We start from the raw sequence: 22,705 nt of genomic DNA on the forward strand, positions 1-22,705 counted from the left end.
GATTTACATATACATACTACTATGTATAAAATAAATAAACAACATGGATTTACTATATAGCACAGGGAACTATATTCAACATTTTGTAATAACCTATAAGGGAAAAGAATCTGAGAAAAGAATTTTATTTATTTATTTATTTATAATGGAATCATTTTGCTGTACACCTGAAACTAACACAACATTGTAAATCAACTATTCTTCAATTAAAAAAAGACATATGGATAACATAACATCATTTAGAGACACATCCCAACCCTCAAGTATCTAGTGGGGTCAGTGGCCTGCCTCCTTAGGGAAACTGTTCCAGGCTTGATTCCAAATGGTCCTGTGTCCTGATGAAGAATATTCTTTTCATAAATTCAAATTTATTTCAGAAAGAATGTAAAAAGTTACATGTAATAGAAAAGATGGTAAATATTAGAGAAATTTTTGAAAATATAAGTATAAACATCTCAAATCATAACACCCTACATGCTGTTTTCATGTTTAAATATTACCTTTCAGTTCTTATCTACATGGAGACATAGGTATGTGCAAAGCTGATGATCAAAGTATACAAATCTTTTTGTTTTCTGCTTTTCATTTAATAGCATGACATTTTTCTGTATCACTACCCAGTTAATGAACAATATTCTTAGGTATCTTTAGATGGTTAGCCTAATCTCGCCACTGGCATTGTCATATTTGCCTCAAGGGCAAGGTTTTTTGCAAGGTTTTTTTGGAACTCACACACAGACACACACACACACACACACACTCACATGACACAGAGTTGGGACTTCTTCAAGTTTATAGGATAGGTTAAATGATTGTTTATTAATAAATGTATATGCAGAATTTGTCCAAATTTTCTTTCACTATTTGTGGAATCAAGGTGGTAAGGAGTAATTTACCTTCTCCTACCCCTAACCATTATGGTTACATCATTTACTCAAAGGGAGCTGAGAATTACATATGTGTAACTGCACTGTCGTGGTCCATTCTCAATAGCTGTGTTTGTCCAAAGACCAGCAACTCGTTTTAACTGGAACTATGCATGATCAGATTCCATGGGGGTGGCCAGGCTATAAATGTAAGTTGGGTCACCCTGTTACAGCAGTTGCTTTCTTAACTAAGAAAACTTTCTGCTCTGGCAGGCAACATAGAGGCATGCTCTTTTTTTTTTTTTTTCTTTTTTCTTTTTTCAGAGAGTCACAGTAAATTTGTACTTAGAAAGAGAAGTCTGGCCGAGTGTGGAGGATCAAATGGAGGGGAACAGAAAAACGCTAAGAAGGTGGTGTAGGAGGTTTGCACAAGGCATTTGCAATGAAAACAGGGAATAGTCTATTTTCAAGAGGTACAATTAACTGACCATGATAACTAATTGGAAATGGCAGATGAGGAGGAAGTGAAGCAAATGAGGTAGAGGATGATACAAAGAACTGAGACGTAAAATGGAGGATGATAAGAAATGAGTGTGGGGGGTGCGTGACTCAAAAGCTGGGGTTGGGACCTATCATAGTGGAGAAAACCAACAGGTTAGCAGAGAAAACAATGATAATAAAACAAGAGAAATGGGAGAAGGACATTTAGATTTAGGAGTCATCTGTACACAAAAGCAAGTGTAGACAGGGTCGTACATGTGATCCAAAAAGGTGGTGTTGCAGAATTAGAAGAAGAGCGCTAAGGCCTGAGTCTAGGGGAAACAATAAAATGTAAGACTGTGTAGAGGGGAACAAGGAGTGACGTGAACAAACTAAGAGAGCAAAGCATCAATATGATCCATCTTGGAAAAATAGAATCCTTTTGATATAGAACTGATACAGTCAGGTAATGCCTAGTGCAATGACTTGGAAGGAACTGACTAAATGTGTCTAGTTGCCAAATAGTCCATCTCCTAGTCTGATACAGTGATGGAAATTTGGGGGATTTGGAGTCATTTAGACCTGGGTTTGAACTCTGTCTTCCTGGTTGTATAACTCTCTATCAATAATCAATAATCTATCAATAGATAGATCTATCAATCTATCAATTATCTATCAATAATCTATCAATAGTCAACACAGCCCTTGTCATTTAATACATATTCAATAAATAGTCAGTGAATCTGTTACTATCAATCACAATAGTTCTGACATTAGTTCAAAATACGAGGTAAACTTTCTTTCCCTCTTTTTCTTCACACTCTTTGCCTTTCCTTCCAAGAGCACTTTATGTATTCCCTTTTCAGGGGAGATAACACGGTAGCCAAGAATAAAGACGACCGATCAACTTTGACTTTCAAATTACAGTTTCTGAAGCCAAGTCAAGAATATGAAAAGTTTGGGGTCTCTTAACAATCATGTCTTCTTTGGAAAAAGAAAGGACTTGCGGGAGAGCTAGGAGGAATGGGGATTTGATGATGTCAGAGAAATTTTTCAACAATGGAAGAGTAGATATTTATTCAACCATAATAGCGTGTGCAGAAGGATCTAAGGGGATGAGACTAAGGTTTAGAGGCAACTAAACTCTTCAGAATCTTCTATCATTCAGAACATGACAAAAAATTATACTGGAAATTGATAGATTTGGTGAAATCATTCAGAACACAAAATATGTTCAAAATAGATAAAGTGAGACTTGTTTAGGTAATCTGCTTTTTCAAATATCTTCTATGCTAACTGTGCAAGCAACAGCAGATCTTTAGGTTATATTGAACACACCAAAGTTTTAAAAAGCTAAAAACAACAGGGGCTCAGTGTTCAATAAAATAAAGGCTTTGTAAATAGACCTATATTCAAATCACATCTTGGCCACTTACAATAATACTAGTGTTACCTTCTTTAGTAAGTTATTTAACCACTGGGAGCTTCAGTTGCTTTGTCAGTAAAATGGAGATTATAACATTTACCTTAGATTTTTTTTTTGAGGCTTAGCAAAAATGATTTTAAGAATGTCTAGCACTTTGCTTGATTCTCATTCAACAACGACTCTGACATTGGCAATTTTCTCATATCTCTTTGAAGCAGTACTGAACAATTTAATAATTTGTATGAACAGGCAAGAAAGTTAGAAACAAAGAATAAATAGGCTAATCAGTACTTTAAAATGAAAAAAAAAAACCCCAACAAACAAACAGCTTTGTTGCAGGACAGACTTCACCCTGATGGGAAGGGGAGAAGGTTAAAAGGAGAGGAGGGTTAGGGATGCTGAATAAAGCTCTTCTTCACAAGGCTGACAAACTACAGTTCTACCTGTGATTTATTCCAGAGGCCCCTGGAAATGTGGTAGCATCGGCAATTGCTTTATTTTCCTTTGTACCAATTAGTGAAAAATGGATAGTCAGTAAAAAGAGATTACAAAAATGATCAAGAAACCTTGACCATCTGTACAATTTATTGTCACTTCACATATGCTTCCTATATTGCAAGTCTATCTTATATATGAATCACTTTCAAATGACCAGAAAAGGAAAAAAAAAAAAAAAAAACTTTAGTCCTCTCATGGGCGGTTTATGGAGCTCAGTTTTAAGGACTCCAAATTCTTCTTAGATTGTACACATATTCATGACTGACTAGAGGCAAATAATAATTATGATTTCTACAAAAACAATATTTACTTATCCAATTTGAGTAAAAGCATTAGATTTATTATTATGAAAACAATGTGCTTGTACACTTTCCTGTCTGTTGGTCCCCACTTGGAATAAAAATTAGCCTGTCTAAATATAGCTACATAAACAGGACTGAAAATACTGCTGGATGATTTCTAAAATATTTGGTACTCTTTATTATAACTGACCAGACTAAACAAAGAACAAATTGAGATTCACTTCAAACTACTGGGCCAGGGAACAGCATTAAAAGAGACACTCCTTACCCATATAGAAGTAAAGCTGGATTTTCAGTACTGATTACAAGGTGAGAGAAAATGAACACTCTGACAACACTCTAATCAGCGTTCGTAATTCGCAAGTGCTGTTTGCAATACCATTCTAAAAAGAGTAGGTGTTGCTTTATGATTCTCAGAGGAAAATACCTACCGGCTGCAAAGCATCCCACATATAGTTCCATATAAAAGATGAATTTACAAACTGAACACGGAAAGACTGTAAGAGCTGCTGCAAATGGTTATTCAGGTAACTTTTGTTCCCCTCCGAAAAACAAAAGCAGGAAACAGAATATTCAGAAAGGACATTAAAAGAGGGAACTCATCTTACCTCCATCCAGCTCCTCAGCCCCAAAGTGATTCCTATAGAAGAGCATGATTTCTATCTTGTAACACTTGTAGATGGCCACCAAACAGACAAGCAGCAGCAGGACAGCACCAAGCCCTCCAGCAAGTTCAACTGTATACATCAGCTCTGGAAGAAAGTTACAAGGGGGAATTATACCATACTCACATACAAAATCATAAATTCAACTTGATTTCACAGTTTTGGGGATGAGATCAGATGTAGGTAATGGATTAACACAACCCCTTCCCTTTCTGCCTGAGAATCTGATCTTTTGATAACTTCCTAGCTGTTTCCTTGGTAACCACATAAGGTAGTAGGTGGTAACTGTGTTTCTAAGCACCATTGCTTATGGTAAAAATGAACCTATATTGGTAAATTGCATTTGGACTGAGAGAATTATAAATACCTGATTGGAAACTGTCATTTTGGGCTTGCTGGAGTGCAAGTCACTCTTACATATAAACCCATCCCTTGTGGGGATCCTGTGAGCTATGCTCATGGAGTTGATAAAAGAAAAAATCGGTTCCTGTGGATATGAAGCTTTTAAGCCAGGATGGTTTCTGAACTCAGCCAAGATGAATCTGGACCCTCCCACCTGAGCTGTCACCTGGGGGTTGGGCTGAGAAGAGATGAGGGGTCAAACAGCACAGTTCCTGAAGGGTTGTGTGGACTGTCGCATAGAGTGTTGGGTGGAGCACCTAATGAATACTGTCTGCTGGCTCCTGTCAGAAGCAATAACGCTTGTCCTGTAGCTTTCTGAATAGAGTGGTGCCAATGTGGCTAACCATGGTATTGGGGGCTGAGTGCTAACTTGGGCTTAAGAAATAGGCTCTCTAGCGGATGTCTCACCAGACTATGTTGGTAGTATTTTCCTTTCACTAAGCTACTTACATTTTTTTTTTCTTATCCTTTCTTTCTGCTTTTACTTGGTATGTTACTACATTCTATCCAAAAGAGTAATTTTCCTGCCATTCACTGTATATAAGTTCTCTTATTCCTATTGAATGTCTATATTGCATAAAAATGATCAGAAAATTTAAGGGATAAAATATTCACTTCTTTTTTTCTCCTTTAGAGCTCATGAACATTGTACCAAATTCAATGATACTGGTGTTTAAACATTAAGCCAGAATGCACAGATTGTGAAACTCACTTTAACTGCCTATTCATGCATGTTGACCTTGATCATCATAGTCCAAATGTTATTGATGGGTATCCATTGTTCCCTGCAGTTGACAACTACCTTGAAAAATGCTAGTTTCCTTAATTACCATTAAAGATAAATATTCCTGAAATTATGGCTCTAAGATAATGGTAGTTTTGATCCTGTAATTTACAATCCACTAATGGGTTATCTAATTTTGTCACATAGTCAGTGTAGTTTTAGACTGAGAACCTTAAAATAATCTATGGTTTTGCAGTGACAAGTACTCTTGGGTTACGAGATCACTCCTGAGATCTTACAAACAGGGTGAAATCATCATGGGTGCAATGTAGTATCAGTGATAAATAATCTGAAAGGTATGGCCATCATTTTCTCACAAGGACATGTTTGTGTGTGTGTGTGTTTGCATGTGATGTCACTTTTCCTGTGATGATTACAGAAAAAAAAAAAAACCTCAGCCATATTTCTCATTATCTAGTCCTTCATTTCTAATTCAACAGCTTAATTAAAAAAACATATAAACTACTGTTTCATCAGGTGTATTTTTCTGCTCTTATTAAAATTAAATAGGACACAGAAGAAAAACTTATAAAAAGTGATTGGACTTCATGAATTTAAGAAAGAAAAAATAAACGGAGTTATTAAATCTTTTAGAGTCTAAGTAAATTAATACGAAGTATGAAATACTAAAAAGTACCTCAAGGAAATTTATATATTTTTTATTTGTAAATATCAGACAGCTTTATCTGCTGAATCTTGTGAGGGACTACACAAGATAGTACTACAAAAGTACCAGGAATAAAATAGAAAACCCAATTTAGTATAATGTTTTCCCACTACTATGTGAACAGAAAAGATTAGCGGGTAGATAAGTCTGTGGGGTACATTGAGTCTTGTTCTCTCAGGATATCAGTTGAACTCCACCACACATAGAAGCCTGTATAAAACTCTAACTTATGCCCATAGGCTAATTTATATACCAGAAAAAATCTGATTTAAATTACACTGGATATAATGGGAAAGAGAAGCATTTGGACTATGCCTACTTTTTTAAAAAACATTTTTATTGGAGTATAATTGCTTTACAGTGGTGTGTTAGTTTCTGCTTTATAACAAAGTGAATCAGCTATACACATACATATGTTCCCATATCTCTTCCCTCTTGCGTCTCCCTCCCTCCCATCCTCCCTGTCCCACCCCTCTAGGTGGTCACAAAGCACAGAGCTGATCTCCCTGTGCTATGCGGCTGCTTCCCACTAGCTAGCTATTTTACATTGTGTATATATTGGACTGTGGCTCCTTTTAATATTCATTCTCTTTTCTAATAAAATGTATTACACACTCGGAATTCATCACTCTGAAATTTCTTGTGTGAGAAAAGAAATAAAAAAATAATGGAGAATGCTTAACTTCTACTCTCAAACACTGCTAGCGGAAGTGCCCAATGGTACTACTATATTCGAAAATTTTGAGTAGCTGCTAATAAAGTTAAATATGAATCTACCCTATAAATAGCAGTTACACTCCTAAGTATTTACCCAAAGGAAATATAAGCAGATGTCTACAAGAAGACTTGTACAAGAATGTTCAGAGTAGTCTTATTCATAGTAACCACAACTGGAAATAACCCAAATGTTCATGAACAGGATATGATGAACAAACTGTTGTGTGTCCGTGTGATATAATATACTCAGCAGTAAAAAGAATGAACTACTGCAACATGCATGAATCTCACAAAATTGTGTTAGGTGAAGAAGGCCAGACACAAAGTAATACCGTCTGTATAATTCTATTTAAGTGAAGTCCAAGAGCAGGCCATAATAAACCTCAAGGATAGAAATCACAAAATGGATGCTTTGTGGATGGGTGATGGGAAATTTTATTGGGAAGGGGCAAGAGGGAACATAATGGGGTAAAACAAACAAACAAACAAACAAAAACCCAAAAAAACCCTCTTTGTCTTTTTTCAGGTGTAGATACAAGTATTGATATATACTTCTGTCAAAACTCATTGAGCTAAACACTTAGGATCTATGTGTTTTATCTTATGTTAATTGTACTTCAATTCTTTAAAAATTTGATTTTTTTTTTTAAAGAGTCATTATAAGTTCTAACCCAAGGGCTATGTGGGAAGAAGCTGTAAGGAAAGCTGGGAGTCAGGACAGCTGCTTTGCTCTAGGTAAGTGCCCAGGCAGAGAATGGTTCTTTCATGGTGCACCTAAGCACATCCTTTGATTCTGGAACCAGGGCACCGGGCCTGGGCATCTAGCATGCCTTACACACCCATATGTCGTTGAATAGCTTTTAGAACAATCAAAAACTATGCCTGAAATATAATTCTATTAATCCAGTAAGCAGAATTCTCATTTTCTTCAAATGGTATTTGTAACACTGGTCTCTACACACATTTTTTTTTAACTTCTAAAAATTGAATATGTGTAAGAGAAAAATTTTACGACAGTAAGTCTTTTTTATTTTCAGATAAGTAGTTGCCCAAATGTGAATTATTCCCATTGCTAGGTGTCATGAGCCACTCAAAAAACTGTATATACTACCTTGAATACACTATTTATTAGGCTAGCCAATAATACTGTCTAAAATGTAATGAGAAAAAGAGAGCAGGGTTGATGAGGCTTAGCAATTACAGAAATGGTCTTGTGTCACATGAATACCTCCTTTAAGGTACAAACATATGAAAACTTACATATACCTAGAGTGTGAGCAATAAAGCTAGAAAAATTGTTCTGAGCCATACGATAGTCATTTTCTTAATACTAGGGATACCCCAAACTAGACCAAGAAACAGCATTTACAAAGAGCTAACTTATCCGGAGATCTTGACAGTATCTCAGATATCCCCCAGAAACCTCTGTAGTATTACATGGAGAAGCACGGTGCGCTTATAACAAACTTGTAAGTCATTAAAGAAATGTGTCTTTCCCCACAGTCCACACAATAGTGCTTGCTCCTCAGTTACTATGTTATTTTTATAGCGTAAAGACTAATACACCTGCCTTCATATTATAAAAGTGTCCAGGTTAAAAAATTTTCCATTGAAATTTTTTCCATTGGTTTATATAGCATGTGTAAATTCTCCCAAAGAAAATGGTTGTATTAGATTCAGTCTCCACATTCTTTTGCTCCAAGCCAGACACATTCATTAATATGAGTGCCAGCCATTATTGCTTATACATTAGGTCAGGACAAAATTACTAGCGGTTAAATTCTGTTACTGTTAAAAGAAACGATTGGGGCTCACTGCGGTATTTTATCTTAACATTACAATGTGAATGGCGTTGCCCCAGCAAATGTCATTTCCTTTTGAAATGGGATCTGCTTTTCAGCTCAAGTTCAACCTGCTTGCAGTGGCAGCATTTAAAAAATAAAAAGATTCCATTTCAGCACAATTCAACATCAGAGGATGGAAAGAAAGTGCAAACCTTTAAAAATCTGTTTAGCCTTTGTGTTATTTTCTTAAAATGATAGACTCTGCCCCCTTTAAGGGACTGAGACTGAATATTGAAAATTGCAAAGCAAAATCGCTAGGCAAAACCTAAGGGAAACAGGCATTTGGTTAAACACAACAAATGAACAAGTGCCAAAGAGTTACATTTAAGGGCACAAGCAGTCATTTAGTTACAGGCAATTAACAATAGTCCGTGGAAAGCTCCAATATGGGCTAAGGGAAAACACATTGATTATTGCTGCAGTAGTAGACTGCTTTCGGAATAAATTGCTTCAATTTAAAACTAGATTTGCTACAAGCATTTTGAGCAATGACTACAATTTTTTCTTATCAAGACATTTGGACCAAGCAACCCTTTAAAAGAAACAGCTAATTAAAATAAAGCGCATGCCATCCCCTAGTATATTGGATTACACTGCAAATAATAAATGCATTTGGTTTACACTAATCTTGCTGCAATTACATAGTATAGTTTGGAATCCTATTTTTTTTTAATTGGCTTGTACTTAGTGTTATTGTTTGCAAACTTTTTCTGCTAGGTATCTTTGAAGAGGTAAGGATGTTAAGAGAGTTAAATCAAAGTTTATATGTAATTGTGTTTTTTAAAATTTTTTAAAAAAATTATTTATTTATTTATTTATTTCGCTGCACCAGGTCTTAGTTGCGGCAGGCAAAATCTTTTAGTTGTGGCACGTGGGATCTAGTCCCCTGATCAGGGATCAAACCTGGTCCCCTTGCACTGGGAGGGCGGAGACTTAACCGCTGGACCACGAGGAAAGTCCCTATATGTAATTTTGAACTCTTCACTTGGAGTATTCATTTTGTATCTCTGTCTATATTTATATATATAATCTTGTTTAAAGTATAACTGAAGACTTTCGGTGGCTTATTCTTACATAGTTCATCCTAAAATTATCTCATTCATTATATAAAGTCCTTTGAAATGCTCTGCCCTGATTTATATGCAGTAAAATGTAAGTTTGTGGGGGAAATGCATGATAGATAATATAATGATCCCAGTTTATTCATTAGCGTCACCAAGTACATTTCTTCTTCTCTCACTGTGTTATAAAGAGCTAAACTTTACAAGGATTTATTCATCCACATAAATTCATATGCATATTTATTTCTTTGGAGCAGTATAACTTATTTGTTCCTGGCAGGAGGATAATTATGCTCAGCCTACAAAGATATTCAACTCAATTCTACAATACATCAATGCAATTTAGAAGTAGCTATAATGTGTTTTTTTTGGTAACACATTAAGAAGCTGAATTGCTATTCACATAATAGCAAGAAAATGTTTTCAGAAGGTATAAACTGGTATGTAAAGATAGTAGTTTTGCTCTTGCAAAAGTGCTTTTTGGAACAAGGAAAGGTATACATAATAATAATAATAATAATAATTAATAAATGAAAGTGGTCTCTGAATTTAACAACGTGATCTGTGCAACCAAACATTTGGGCAAAAGGTTACCTTCCAAGTAATATATTTTGCAGTTTTGGAAAGATGTTTTCAGCCAAAGTATCAAATTAACTTTAACTTACTGTCAATTAAGAATACAAATATGGTGGATGAATCTAGAGACTGTCATACAGAGTGAAGTAAGTCAGAAAGAGAAAAACAAATATCGTATATTAACGCATATATGTGGAACCTAGAAAAATGGTACAGATGAGCCAGTTTGCAGGGCAGAAATTGAGACACAGATGTAGAGAACAAATGTATGGACACCAAGGGGCGAAAGCGCCAGAGCGGGGTGGTGGTAGTGTGATGAATTGGGAGATTGGGATTGACATACATACACTAATATGTATAAAACAGATAACTAATAAGAACCGGCTGTATAAAAAAATAAAATAAAATTCAAAAAAAAAATAAAAGAATGCAAATATGGTCTTGGCTGGGACCCATGATTAGGGCCTAGTTAGACTAAGCTCCCACAAGACCTTGGATCTGAAATGTTACACATTAATAAACGATTGAAACAAAAAATTAAATGAAAGACTAGATGGAAAAAAATGCATCATTTTTTATACAGTTAACTAGAGCCTACCCTTGGAATGTCTTTTTTCTCTCCCCAACCAGATAGGAAGGGTGCTAAGTTTTGTTTTATATTTTTTTCTATGAAATAGGGAATGTTCATAAGTGGTATGTTTTTTTTTTTTCTTTATTTGGCTGCACTGGGTCTTAGTTGGGGCAGACGGGCTCCTTAGTTGCAGCTCGCTGGCTCCTTAGTTGTGGCACAGGGCTCCCTAGTTGCAGCACACGGGCTCCTAGTTGTGGCACATGGGATACTTAGTTGTGGCATATGAACTCTTAGTTGTGGCATGCATGTGGGATCTAGTTCCCTGACCAGGGATCGAAACTGGGCCCTCTGCGTTGAGAGTGCGGAGTCTTAACCATTGCACCACCAGGGAAGTCCCAAGTGGTATGTATTAAAAGACAATTCAAAATAAGTAATGACAGTAATCAAAGAAAACATGAATCCATGAGTTTATATTAATTATAAAAAAATTAATAAAAAGGAAAGTTCTCCTTTAGGGCAGAATGCCAGTTGGCAAATATAGAAGGAATAACAGAGTTAGAAATCACCATTTTTCCACCATCTGAATAATAATTGACTCAGGCAAGAATTGTCAACAGAGGCTAAAGTTAATGGGTGAAATATTCATGAGGTAGGATATTCCTACTGTCTTAAAGTACCTCCCTACTGATTATTTATTTATTTATTTTAACATCTTTATTGGAGTATAATTGCTTTATAATGGTGTGTTAGTTTCTACTACTGATTATTTATTAATGATTAAGGGAGAAATGGACACCATCTTAAGGAAGTGACCAAAATTAGCATTACCAGTAATGGGACAAAATGACATCGCGTACCTCCTGATGTAATGCATTAAGAAGGCATAATATAATTTATGCAGTATTCCAGCTACATATAAGTAAATATCCTAAAAAGGAGTAAAAAAATAAAATCTGGTTTCTATTCTTTGAATATGTCAATGCCATGAAAAACAAAGAAAGGTTGAGGAACAATCCCAGATTAAAAGAGACTAAAAAGACTTGACAACTAAATGGATTGCATAATTCTGGATGGAAAATGTGGTAAAAGGCTATTATGGGAACACCTTTTGAAATGTGAATATAGACTATATATTAGTGAATAGCATTCTATCATTTTCGATTTTCCTAAATTTGATAAATATACTCTGATCTTGTCAGAAAATATCCTTGTTTTTAGAAGATTCATGTTGAAGAATTTAGTCATGACGTCTGCAATTTACTCTCATGTGGTTCAGCAATAATATGTGTTTGTATACATAGTGTAGCTCTATCTTTTTATTTACCTAACTAGATGAAGAGAGATAAGGCAAATGTGGCAAAATGTTAATAACTGGTGAATCTAGTTGGAGAGGCTATATGGAAATTATGGTAAGATCACAATAGTACAAGTGTTATTGTAATTAGAGAATATTTTGGGTTGATTATTTTGGATTAAAGTTATTCACAGCTATTCTATTATAATCTTTGCAAAGCCCTCAGTTTAATCCTCCAAAAACATGTCCTCATCTTGGAATTTTCTTCAGTAATTGTTAGCTGATCTACATTGCTCATGGGAAAAAGTCCAAACCCCTTGTGTTGACATTCAAGGTCCTTCACTCCTTTAATTGAAGCAGCTGATTAACCTCCAGCAGGAATTATCCCTCCAATGTGAACTGAATTTGACATATGTTTTCCCAATTCTGTACCAACCTAGAACTTCTTTCCATTTATCAAAACCCTACCAATCCTGCAAGGCAAGGCTAAGATCTGTACTTTCAGTGAAGCTTTTCCAACTAAAAGCAATTTGTCTCCTTAGAACCTGTATTTTCTGTAGCTTTTTTGATGACTTACCATTATACCACTAAGTGTTGTTCATGGTTTTACATGATAAACAATTGCTTTACCTTAGGGTCTCCCACTTTGCTTCTTCAAGTCTTTGTTCATGGAACACTTTTGCAACTCGGTCCACTGACCACTCATTCCAAGTCACAAACCTGTGGCTGTATCCATTTTCCTTTCTCTATTTTTCACTATAGCATTTATCATTATAGAACATAGTATTTAATTTTCTTATTAATATATTTACTATCTATTGTCTATCTCCTCCCACTGGAATTTAAATTCCATCAGGGCAAGTTTTTTTGTCTATTTTGTTCATATTTTTTAACTGATTCTATCTCAAGTGCCTTGAAAACTATCTGACACATAGTAGGAACTCAATGAATATTTGAATAAATGGATGACTGGATTATTAAGAACAAATGCACTTTTCTAATGAAAAGTTAGATTTTTATGCATTCCCACTCTAAAATGACGAGAATATCTCTGTGAGCCATTTTTCCAGACAATGTGTCATGAGGTTCAAGCAACTGATGGGGTATAATTATTAATACACAGTCTATTAGTTTGATAATAAAACTTCATTCTGTAGAAAAATGGTCAACTTCATAGTACAGATTTTAAAGGATTCTTTCATCCATAAATCCAATGACAACATACATAGTCTTTATAGACTTAAAGAATGAGGAAAGTATTGTTTTACATCTTTGATATTATTATTCATTTTTGTCTTTTCACTCACACATTCACTTTCTTTTTGTTTTATAAGTGCCTTAAATGTACCAGGTGTAGTGCTTTGAGTTCTAGTGATAAAATGACGGATGGAATATGCTCCTTGCCTGAAAGGAGCTGACGTGTAGTTGTAGAGTCAGGCATGCAAGGAAATATTTAAAAACAAAATAATAAGAGCTAATATTTATTGTGCACCTAAGTGTCACTCTGCTAGGCCTTTTATATGGGTGTAAGAAATGCTCTACTATAAGAATAATACCCAAGGACCGGGAGAGCCACTCACTCAGGGTGTTTGTGTGTGTGAGTACTTGTGTTTCTGTTGGGGGATCTTAGAGATAGGGCTCAGACACTGTGTGGCACAGTACAGGACAGTGGCTGCAAAGGAGTTTGGCGAGTAGTTTGGTGTGGAGTATGGAGAAAGCAAGTGTATGGTGTGATGGGTGATGGTAGGCAAATTCACGCTCTGATTTCTCAGCTAGAATATATTTATCTTTTTTTTTCCTTTTCCAAGCAGCTAGCATGCACCTTGAAAATAAATATTTGTTTGAAGGATTCATGGTATCAATTAAGTCAGGTTTCTTAAAATTAGGTCAGAAAAATAGGACAATGATTCTCCCTAGTGGAAAATTGACACATATTTTCAAAATGTACCATGTGGTATTACTAACATAGACAGAGCTTTATCTCTGAAAACATTTCCCCTTTGGATTCTGAAAGCAATGTCTGAAATAGGTCTATCCAAAGACCATAATGTGGGCTGTACACAGACTATTATGTATTTGTACACACAGACACATACAAAGTATTCAGATGGGGCCTCCTTCATCTTAGATCTCATACAACTTAGCATGATGGGGAGAAGCCAGACAAAGGAAGATACTGCTGTAATAAACAACTAAATGGGCCTCGGGTGACCAGCTTAGAAGACAGGGCCATTGTATATCAAGATGTCAAACCTCACGGACGCCTAAAAGAAAACCTCTTAGAAGAAAATGTATTTGTTTTACCTCTACTAGGAATGTCCTTTTCAACATGTCATACAAATAGACAGTCACAGATGGAATGTTACAAAACGTCTCTGGAGAGAAAATTGTCAGAGTGAAGGTGGCATTGCCATTTTACTCCTTTTTGTTAAGGGCTGCAGTGTTTATCCTAAAAGCAATCCTCCACCAGGGGATATATAGTCACAGTTAAAAGAATTGGTCTTCCACTGGGAATGCTTGGGACTGGCCAAAGAACCCAGAACATCTGGACTGCTTAGATAGCCAATAGAAGGAACCATGCTCTCGACAGAAACACTGAACACTTCTAAAAAAATCGTATGATCATTTGTAGTATAGTCAGTATATTCAGTTGTTAAAAATCAATTTATAAAATATTTTACACATGTAAAAACGGAGTTAGTGCAATATACAGAATGGGAGGCTTTGATAAACTTTAGAATTGTATGTTTTATTATAATTTTTTTCCTTTAAGATTTTAACTTATTTCCTAATTATTGAAAGCATTAGAAGAAAACGTGTTCAGCAAAAGCTGTTTCTCTCATGAGACAAGTTTCATTCAAAATCTTGGTGATTCCACAGAGCTAGAGACTATTAAGGCAAAAGCAATAATCAAACCGCATGCTGGATCATTTCCCTCAAAGGACGTAACAGAAAAATCCTTTTCTTATCCCTGTTGAATCTTTTTTGAGCACTCTGTTTTCTGAAAACATAAAAATGTTGAGGAAAAGAGTGGTAAGTTTGCCTTCCTTTCTCATTTTGTAAAGAGATACTAGTCAAGAATTTATCAACATTTAAGTTTTTTCTTTTTCTCCCATCAACACTCTGTGAAGGAATAGGCATGCTTTGGGAACTACCAATAGCAGAACCTACCATTCCTTGATTCCTCCTAAGGGAACAGTAAAAAGTTTCTTAAGCCACGACAAAGTTGAGAATAAAGTGGGTGGCTCATATGTTTTAGTGGCCTGTGTCGTCAGGATATATGAAAAGCCTGCCCTCAATAATGAATTCCCTTTTACCAAAACAGCGATAACACTGCCCTGCTTCACAAAGAGTAAGGCATTATCTTATTGTCTCACTCTATGTATTGATTTTTGGGGCGTGAAAATTAGCAGTGGTTTGAGAAAATGCAAAAGCCAAGGTGTCCCCTAACATGCAATGTTTTCTTACACAGACATATAAAGTGGAAGCAAGAATACATTCAAGGAAACAGATTTTAACATACTTTTAAAATGTGGAAATAACTTGATTTTATAGCAAACAGATTAATGGTAGGTTTCCTGTAAGAATTTTAAAATTCTTCAGAGACGGCATCAAAATACATTTATTTTTCCTCACCTTTTTTCCTGACTCTATAAAATATGTTTACTGTAAAACTTTTGAAAATCATATAACAATAAGAAAAAGAAATTAAAGGTCACATGGAATCAGACCGCCCTGAGATAACTATTATTACTACTTCAGTTAAAATTTTTTTTAATGCATCTCTTTCTAGTGTATTAGGTTTCAAGTGAACTTAACAGGGGCAAGTGACCTATAGTTTTAAGTGCTAACACTTCAAAATAGCTTATATTTTGCCTTTTACTCTGGACAGTTTGGAACAGAGTTATCCAAGGTGATTTATAACTTGTGTTTTGCTAAGAGCCCTTATGGTAAACTCTTTAGCCTAATTAAGTTTTCATTCACCTGTCTGTTTACCCAATCATCATTTATAGATGACTAGTTCAGCCAGGCAAGTCTAGCAGGAATTATTTAACACCAATAGGGAATTTTTCTCTATATAAATAATAACCATGTTTTTTTGCAACAGTTTACAAATGTTCCCTGAAAAAGCAGGTTAGAACATAATCCCAGGGGCTTCCCGGGTGGCGCAGTGGTTAAGAATCTGCCTGCCAATGCAGGGGACACGGGTTCGAGCCCTGGTCTGGGAAGATCCCACATGCCATGAGCCACAGCTACTGAGCCTGCGCGTCTGGAGCCTGTGCTCCGCAACAAGAGAGGCCACGATAGTGAGAGGCCCGCGCACCGTGATGAAGAGTGGCCCCCGCTGCCGCAACTAGAGAAAGCCCTCGCACAGAAATGAAGACCCAACACAGCCAAAAATAAATAAATATTAAAAAAAACCCATAATCCCATTTTAGAGAAAATATGGATTTCAAATTTCATTTAGTCTAATTGCATTGTTTTACAGACAAGGAAGCTAAACTGGCCTGAGAAGAGTTAAAAGTTGACAGACTTTCCTGGCAGACCAGTGGTTAAGACTCTGTGTTTTTACTGTAGGGGGTGCGGGTTTGATCCCTTGTCAGGGATCTAAGATCCCACATGCCACGTGGCAAGTTGAAAATATATTTTAATATTATCAACTTTTATGGGACTTCTGAGTTGCCACTGACATTAATCTGCACAAGACGATGGCCAATACGGAATTTTGTTGTGACATCTTTAATGTACTCCTTTTAGCTACTTTTGATACTGATACAGTTAAATAATATAGATGTATTTGTTCACTTGGGGAGATTAGAAATGCACCCAAGCAGTTGTGAGTCATTATCTTGAAATGGTGAAGTAGTATAAATGAGTTTTCAAGTCATATTCACTTTATATTTCATACTAGAATTAGAATTCCAAACTGATTTAAGTCAGGCAATTTAAGTATCATTCTTTAGCTTTTGATAATGGCCTCTTCCATTTTAGTTTGCATGAATTTGGTAACCATTACCACTCAGTACTTTGATCTGCCATAGCACATCTTAAAGAATTATAATTTCTATTCTGCAGTTATAGGAACTTATCTAAAGATCTGAGTCAACTTTACAAATACTTAAAACTATAAGAAAATTCCTGGGAAGAGCAACTGTTTCATTTCACTTTCAAGATTTGCAAAATGAAGTACAATGACTCAAAACTCTGAGAACCTATAAAATCTGATGAATGGGCTAATATATACTATTAGTCACCCAGAGTGTAATATGTTCTTACAAGATTACTGCACTGTGGCTTAAGGACAATTAGTTAACAAATGATAAAAATGAAGAATGATATAGGGCTTCCCTGGTGGCGCAGTGGTTGAGAGTCCACCTGCCGATGCAGGGGATGCGGGTTCGTGCCCCGGTGCGGGAGGATCCCACGTGCCACGGAGCGGCTGGGCCCGTGAGCCATGGCCGCTGAGCCTGCGCATCCGGAGCCTGTGCTCCGCAACGGGAGAGGCCACAACAGTGAGAGGCCCGCGTACCGCAAAAAAAAAAAAAAAAAAAAAAAGAATGACATAAAGAGCCTTGCTTTAGGTCACACACAAGTGAAGAGTCAAAAACAAACACTCTCAAGTAACTGTCCATTTCTTCATCCCTGTTCACAATTTTTCAGTCAATCCTCATTCATATCAAATTCTAATTCATGGTAATGATTCTTGGGTGATCTTTAAAATGACCTTTTTGGGCTTTCTTAAATATACCACTGGATTTCTTTTTGTGAAGTACAAACAAAATATAATTTATTTCTGTTTTCTTGTGGTACACGGACCTCTCACTGTTGCGGCCTCTCCCGTTGCGGAGCCCAGGCTCCGCACGCACAGGCTCAGTGGCCATGGCTCAGGGGCCCAGCTGCTCCGCGGCACGTGGGATCCTCCCGGACCGGGGCATGAACCCGTGTCCCCCGCATCGGCAGGCGGACTCTCAACCACTGCGCCACCAGGGAAGCCCCAAAATCTAATTTAATAGCATTTAAATGTCCATCTTTAATTTAGAGAAATCAACCCCCAGATATATCATTCTTCATAGAACACATGCTAAAAATAGTATATGTGCCCTAAAAGTAGAGACTAATAGCTAACATATTTCTTACAGATGGCAAATGTAATTCTCAGCACTAAAATCTAATACAAGTTACCATGGAAATTTATTGGAAATCAACACGTTTTTTCCTACTATATGACCTGAGAGAGTAGTTAGCATTTTTTTATGTGTCACGTCTAACTTCTCACTTTACTGACCCGCTTGTCAAAGTTCGATATACAGGGAACCGCTTATTAAAAGTTATACCTTGCATTTTTGAGCCAGTTGTGCCATTTCTCAACCGAGTGCAGGAATTCACAGCCATAAACATGCACAGCCATCTTCCTCTCCCCAACAATGTTGTTTTCATGCCCCAGGATGGTGATAAGACATCCCTCTGGCAGCAGTGACTCAACTACTGAGGACATCTAACCCAGTGCCTTGTCCAGAGCTGGGACTTAATTCATATTTAGTGAATGGGAATGATTTATTGCTTTCTCATACAACAGCATTATATGAATCATCTTTAACCAGCAGTGAAGTGAGACTCTGAGCAGGATATGAAGAACTGTCAGTCAACAGGTTGTCCTGACCCAGAAATAGTGAGCATATGAAGGTAGTTCTGAGAAGTAAAAGTGAATGGTGTGTTGGTGGGTAGTGGCCACGGATATGCTATTCTGTTTGTGATCTCTGATCACATACGTGGAATTGTGCTATGTGTGTGCTCAATGATATCTGTGGGCTTCCTGCAAATATCTTAAACTGAATTACTATTTTTTAAAGTGCCTGTGTGTTGCTTTCCAAGACAAAGATCTAAGTTCTAGTGAATTCCCTCTGCTCTCACTGTAGGTTTACTTGTGTTTTTATAACCTCTTTAGATGCTAGAAAGACGCCTGTAAAAAATGATTTGAACTTTTGAACACATAGGAACTGTTTATCCAGGTTCTGTTACTGTGTTATTTTTTTCTTTGCCTGTTTTGTTTGCAATCATATCATTGACCAATAATATGTGGAGGTTCAATCTTCATACTGTCTGCCCTTCCTTACTACACATAATTGAGATTTAGCTGAATACAAGTGTTTAAAACAGGAAATTAGCAGTATTTACTGCCCATCATATATCTTGTTCCTCCTTGGGAACTGCTATTTGCACAGGCTGAACACTGTATACAGCCTATTTGCATAGGCTGAAATATATGTATATATCCATATATAGGTTATTGAGACATCCCTAAGTGGATTTCCTTTTTAAAAAGGGATATGGAGGAACTGTGTCCAACAATGAAGGCCCTCTTCATTTAAGAGGTTAATTATTTAATACTTGAAGACAGTGCTCTTTCAGACATCTCTCTGAGTAGCAAATGTGTTCTATAAAGCACAATCTCATTGAATACATGAGGCAAGTAACCTCATTAAGACTAGATGTGAGGGCAAGGTACCAAAGTTCAAACAGATTCAAAGGCGTTGACCACGGAAAAAGAACAAGGCAATTAGTTAGAATTAGTCCCAGTGACTGGCTATACCCCTCTTTCATTCCTCTGTGATGGCAACAGTGAACTCAAGAGAGCTAGTTGCTTTTCACCTGTTAGATTCTACCAAGTTTATTAGAGTACCTATTGTCTAGGCAAAGACCTTGGTATGCCAACTGTGGTCCACAGACCAGCAGCATCAAGAAACTTGTTTGAAATTCAAATCTTGAGTTCACCTCAGACTAATGATTTTTTTTTTTGGCTGCACCATGCGACATGTGGGATTTTAGTTCCCCAATCAGGGATCGGACCCGTGCCCCCTGTAGTGGAAGTGCAGAATCTTAACCGCTGGACCATCAGGGAAGTTCCAGACTAGTGATTTTGAATCACTTTTAAACAAATTTCCTAGGTGATTTCTGTGTACTGTAAAGATTGTGATAACATCCACAACAGAAGATGGTAAAGCACTGCTCTAGGGACTTCAGGTTGACTTTCCAAGAGTGGTGTAGGGGAGCAAATTGTGCCACCCCAAAATGTGTCTCTTTGGTATGAGGATCAACTTAGTCTGGTTATTTTTAAGAAATAGAAACTCAGGAAGTTTTTCTTTTTACGTCTGTCTTAGTTGCCTAAAATAATTTAAATAAAGGACCTGTTCCCAGAATAGAGCTATCCAGAGATACCTGCAAAGATGTGGGCAAGGGTGTGGTGAGGTAGACCCAGCTAGCCTTTAGGACCAGTGGGAATATTCTCTCTGGTGTGTACATTACAGATAGGGTTATTTTTATATCTCTAGATGGTCATGCCATAATTAATTTGTAAAAGAGCTCTATTTACTCAGCTTAAAGTAAGTGCTTACATAAATTATTTCTAAATGTCTTAGGAACTAACACAAATGTTTTTAAAGTTCATGTGATCTATGATTAATCTTTAGTCAGTAAAAGCAAATTTAAAGTTACTGGTTTAATTAAACCAGGTGTATCTTTAGAGTTATCAGCATTCAGGATAATACTTTTATTCTACCTAGGTTTACTAAAAGTCAAATAAGTTCATGTTATCTCTGTTACAAAATTTGTCAACAAGAAAAATAACTTAAGATGGTTAACTGCTTTAATGTCTCATAAAATCTTCAGGGGTAATCTAAGTGTGATTATTAAAAACAAATGTATTAAATAGATGTAAATGAGCTAAGAGTTTTCAGGTGAACTTTTAAAAATGATGATTGTTTACTTAAATAGTTCCCCAAATCATTTTGGTAACTTAACACCCTTAGGGTTTTGCTAGATCAAATTAAATGATGGAAATTCATTAAATATCTAGATCATTTCCAAATAAGATAAAATAAAACATTAATTATTGAACACAGTCTTATCTTCTTTTGAGTTCCTATTGCAGAGAAACTAAAGATGAATTTCAGTCTTTTAGTAACCATGTCTTGTGCCACTGAAAGATTGCACGATTTAAAAGGGCACATATTTCTAGAAATTCTAAAAGGTATTTATAGGCACAATATTGTAAATCAACTATACTTCAATAAAAAATAAAAAAATTAGGAGCTGAAATATTTTAAAAGTGTATTTATAAATTCTCCACACCACAAAATGCTAATGTAGTTCACAATTATTTATTTCTTTGTTTTCGCTAGAAATTAAGGTTTCTGATTAATACATGTGATTAAGGATACTAGGGATAATAAGGGAAACAATTCTGTATGCAAGGGAAGTAAAATGTATTTTTGGGTAAGAAAAGGCATGAGATAATGGAGATGCCTTTTGATTGAGAGAAATAAAAGTGATTTGTGTCCTAGAGCTGATTATTTCAAACTGGGAAAGAGAAAAAGGGGCAAACTAAAGTGGACATAGAAAGTTGTAGAATTTTTGTGAAAAAGGGATCTTGGGAAAGAAATTTTATGTGTGATCAAGCTGGCTAAGATTGGCATAAATTTAATTATGTGAATAAATTTCAGTATCAAAGGTACACTTGTACAAAATTAGAATTTGGTTTTGCTTTCTGTTAGAAGCACAAAGGTTTTTTTTTAGATTATTGGTCTGCTCTTTTTTTTTTTTTTGCGGTACGCGGGCCTCTCACTGTTGTGGCCTCTCCCGTTGCGGGGCACAGGCTCCGGACGCACAGGCTCAGCGGCCATGGCTCATGGGCCCAGCCGCTCCGCGGCATGTGGGATCTTCCCGGACCGGGGCACGAACCCATGTCCCCTGCATCGGCAGGCGGACTCTCAACCACTGCGCCACCAGGGAAGTCCTATTGGTCTGCTCTTAATAAGCAATTGTAAACAAAGGTTTTCTTTATCATTAATGTCATCTGTCTAGAAAAACAAAAATTCTATGTTTTATCTTTATCAGGTCTTTGACTATTTAGGAAGAAAACCCGAGTCTCTTCAAATATTATAAGAGCTAAGTTTTTTTACAACTATTTAACTTTCTGTATTTGCCTGTGAAGTCTTTGTCATTTTGATTAAGTGGATAACTAAGTATTGTTTCATAGTGACCTATGATCCTATTTGACAAGTGTTTTAAAATTTTTTGATATTTTTGACAAACTTCCCCGAAGTCAAATTCTGATGAAGTCTTATTGACCTGGAAATAATTTGGGGGTTTTCCAAAAGGCCCCTGGAATACCAGGGGATCTTATCTCTCCTTATAAAAGAGAGATATTAAACTAATTAGGCTTATTGGGTATGCTAAATGATATGGGAAGCACTGTCAAATAAGTGATGATAAATGTTCTTAGGTTATATTATTTGGGTAAATGTTATTAATATGTTCTAGAAATTATATAAAGTTCCTAAAATTCAGATATTTCCTGGTACAATGTTATTAGCCATAATTCTAGTTATTATCTTAAAACTTTATGTGTCACAGAAATAATCAAATTTCCTTTTCAATTGCGTTACAGTGAATCAGACCTTTAACCATGCCATTTTAAGACTTTTGTCATTTATAGACAATGATTGTTTTACTCTGATGCTTTTGCAAACAAAACAAACACTTCATCTTCAAG

The 22,705-nt window shown here is 36.1% G+C and overlaps 1 protein-coding gene across 2 annotated transcripts in view; it reads right to left on the reverse strand.

Moving 5' to 3' along the window:
* The window catches only part of IL1RAPL1 (interleukin 1 receptor accessory protein like 1), a 1,372,082-nt gene that overhangs the window by 13,860 nt on the left and 1,335,517 nt on the right, over positions 1-22,705 (reverse strand). For both annotated transcript variants that reach the window (XM_067024255.1, XM_067024256.1), the window contains one exon: positions 4,181-4,324. In XM_067024255.1, coding sequence (XP_066880356.1) covers positions 4,181-4,324 — 144 coding nt within the window. The remainder of the gene's footprint in view (positions 1-4,180; positions 4,325-22,705) is intronic.

The sequence above is a fragment of the Kogia breviceps genome, chromosome X, assembly GCF_026419965.1.
Source record: "Kogia breviceps isolate mKogBre1 chromosome X, mKogBre1 haplotype 1, whole genome shotgun sequence".
Classification (NCBI taxonomy): Eukaryota; Metazoa; Chordata; class Mammalia; order Artiodactyla; family Physeteridae; genus Kogia; species Kogia breviceps.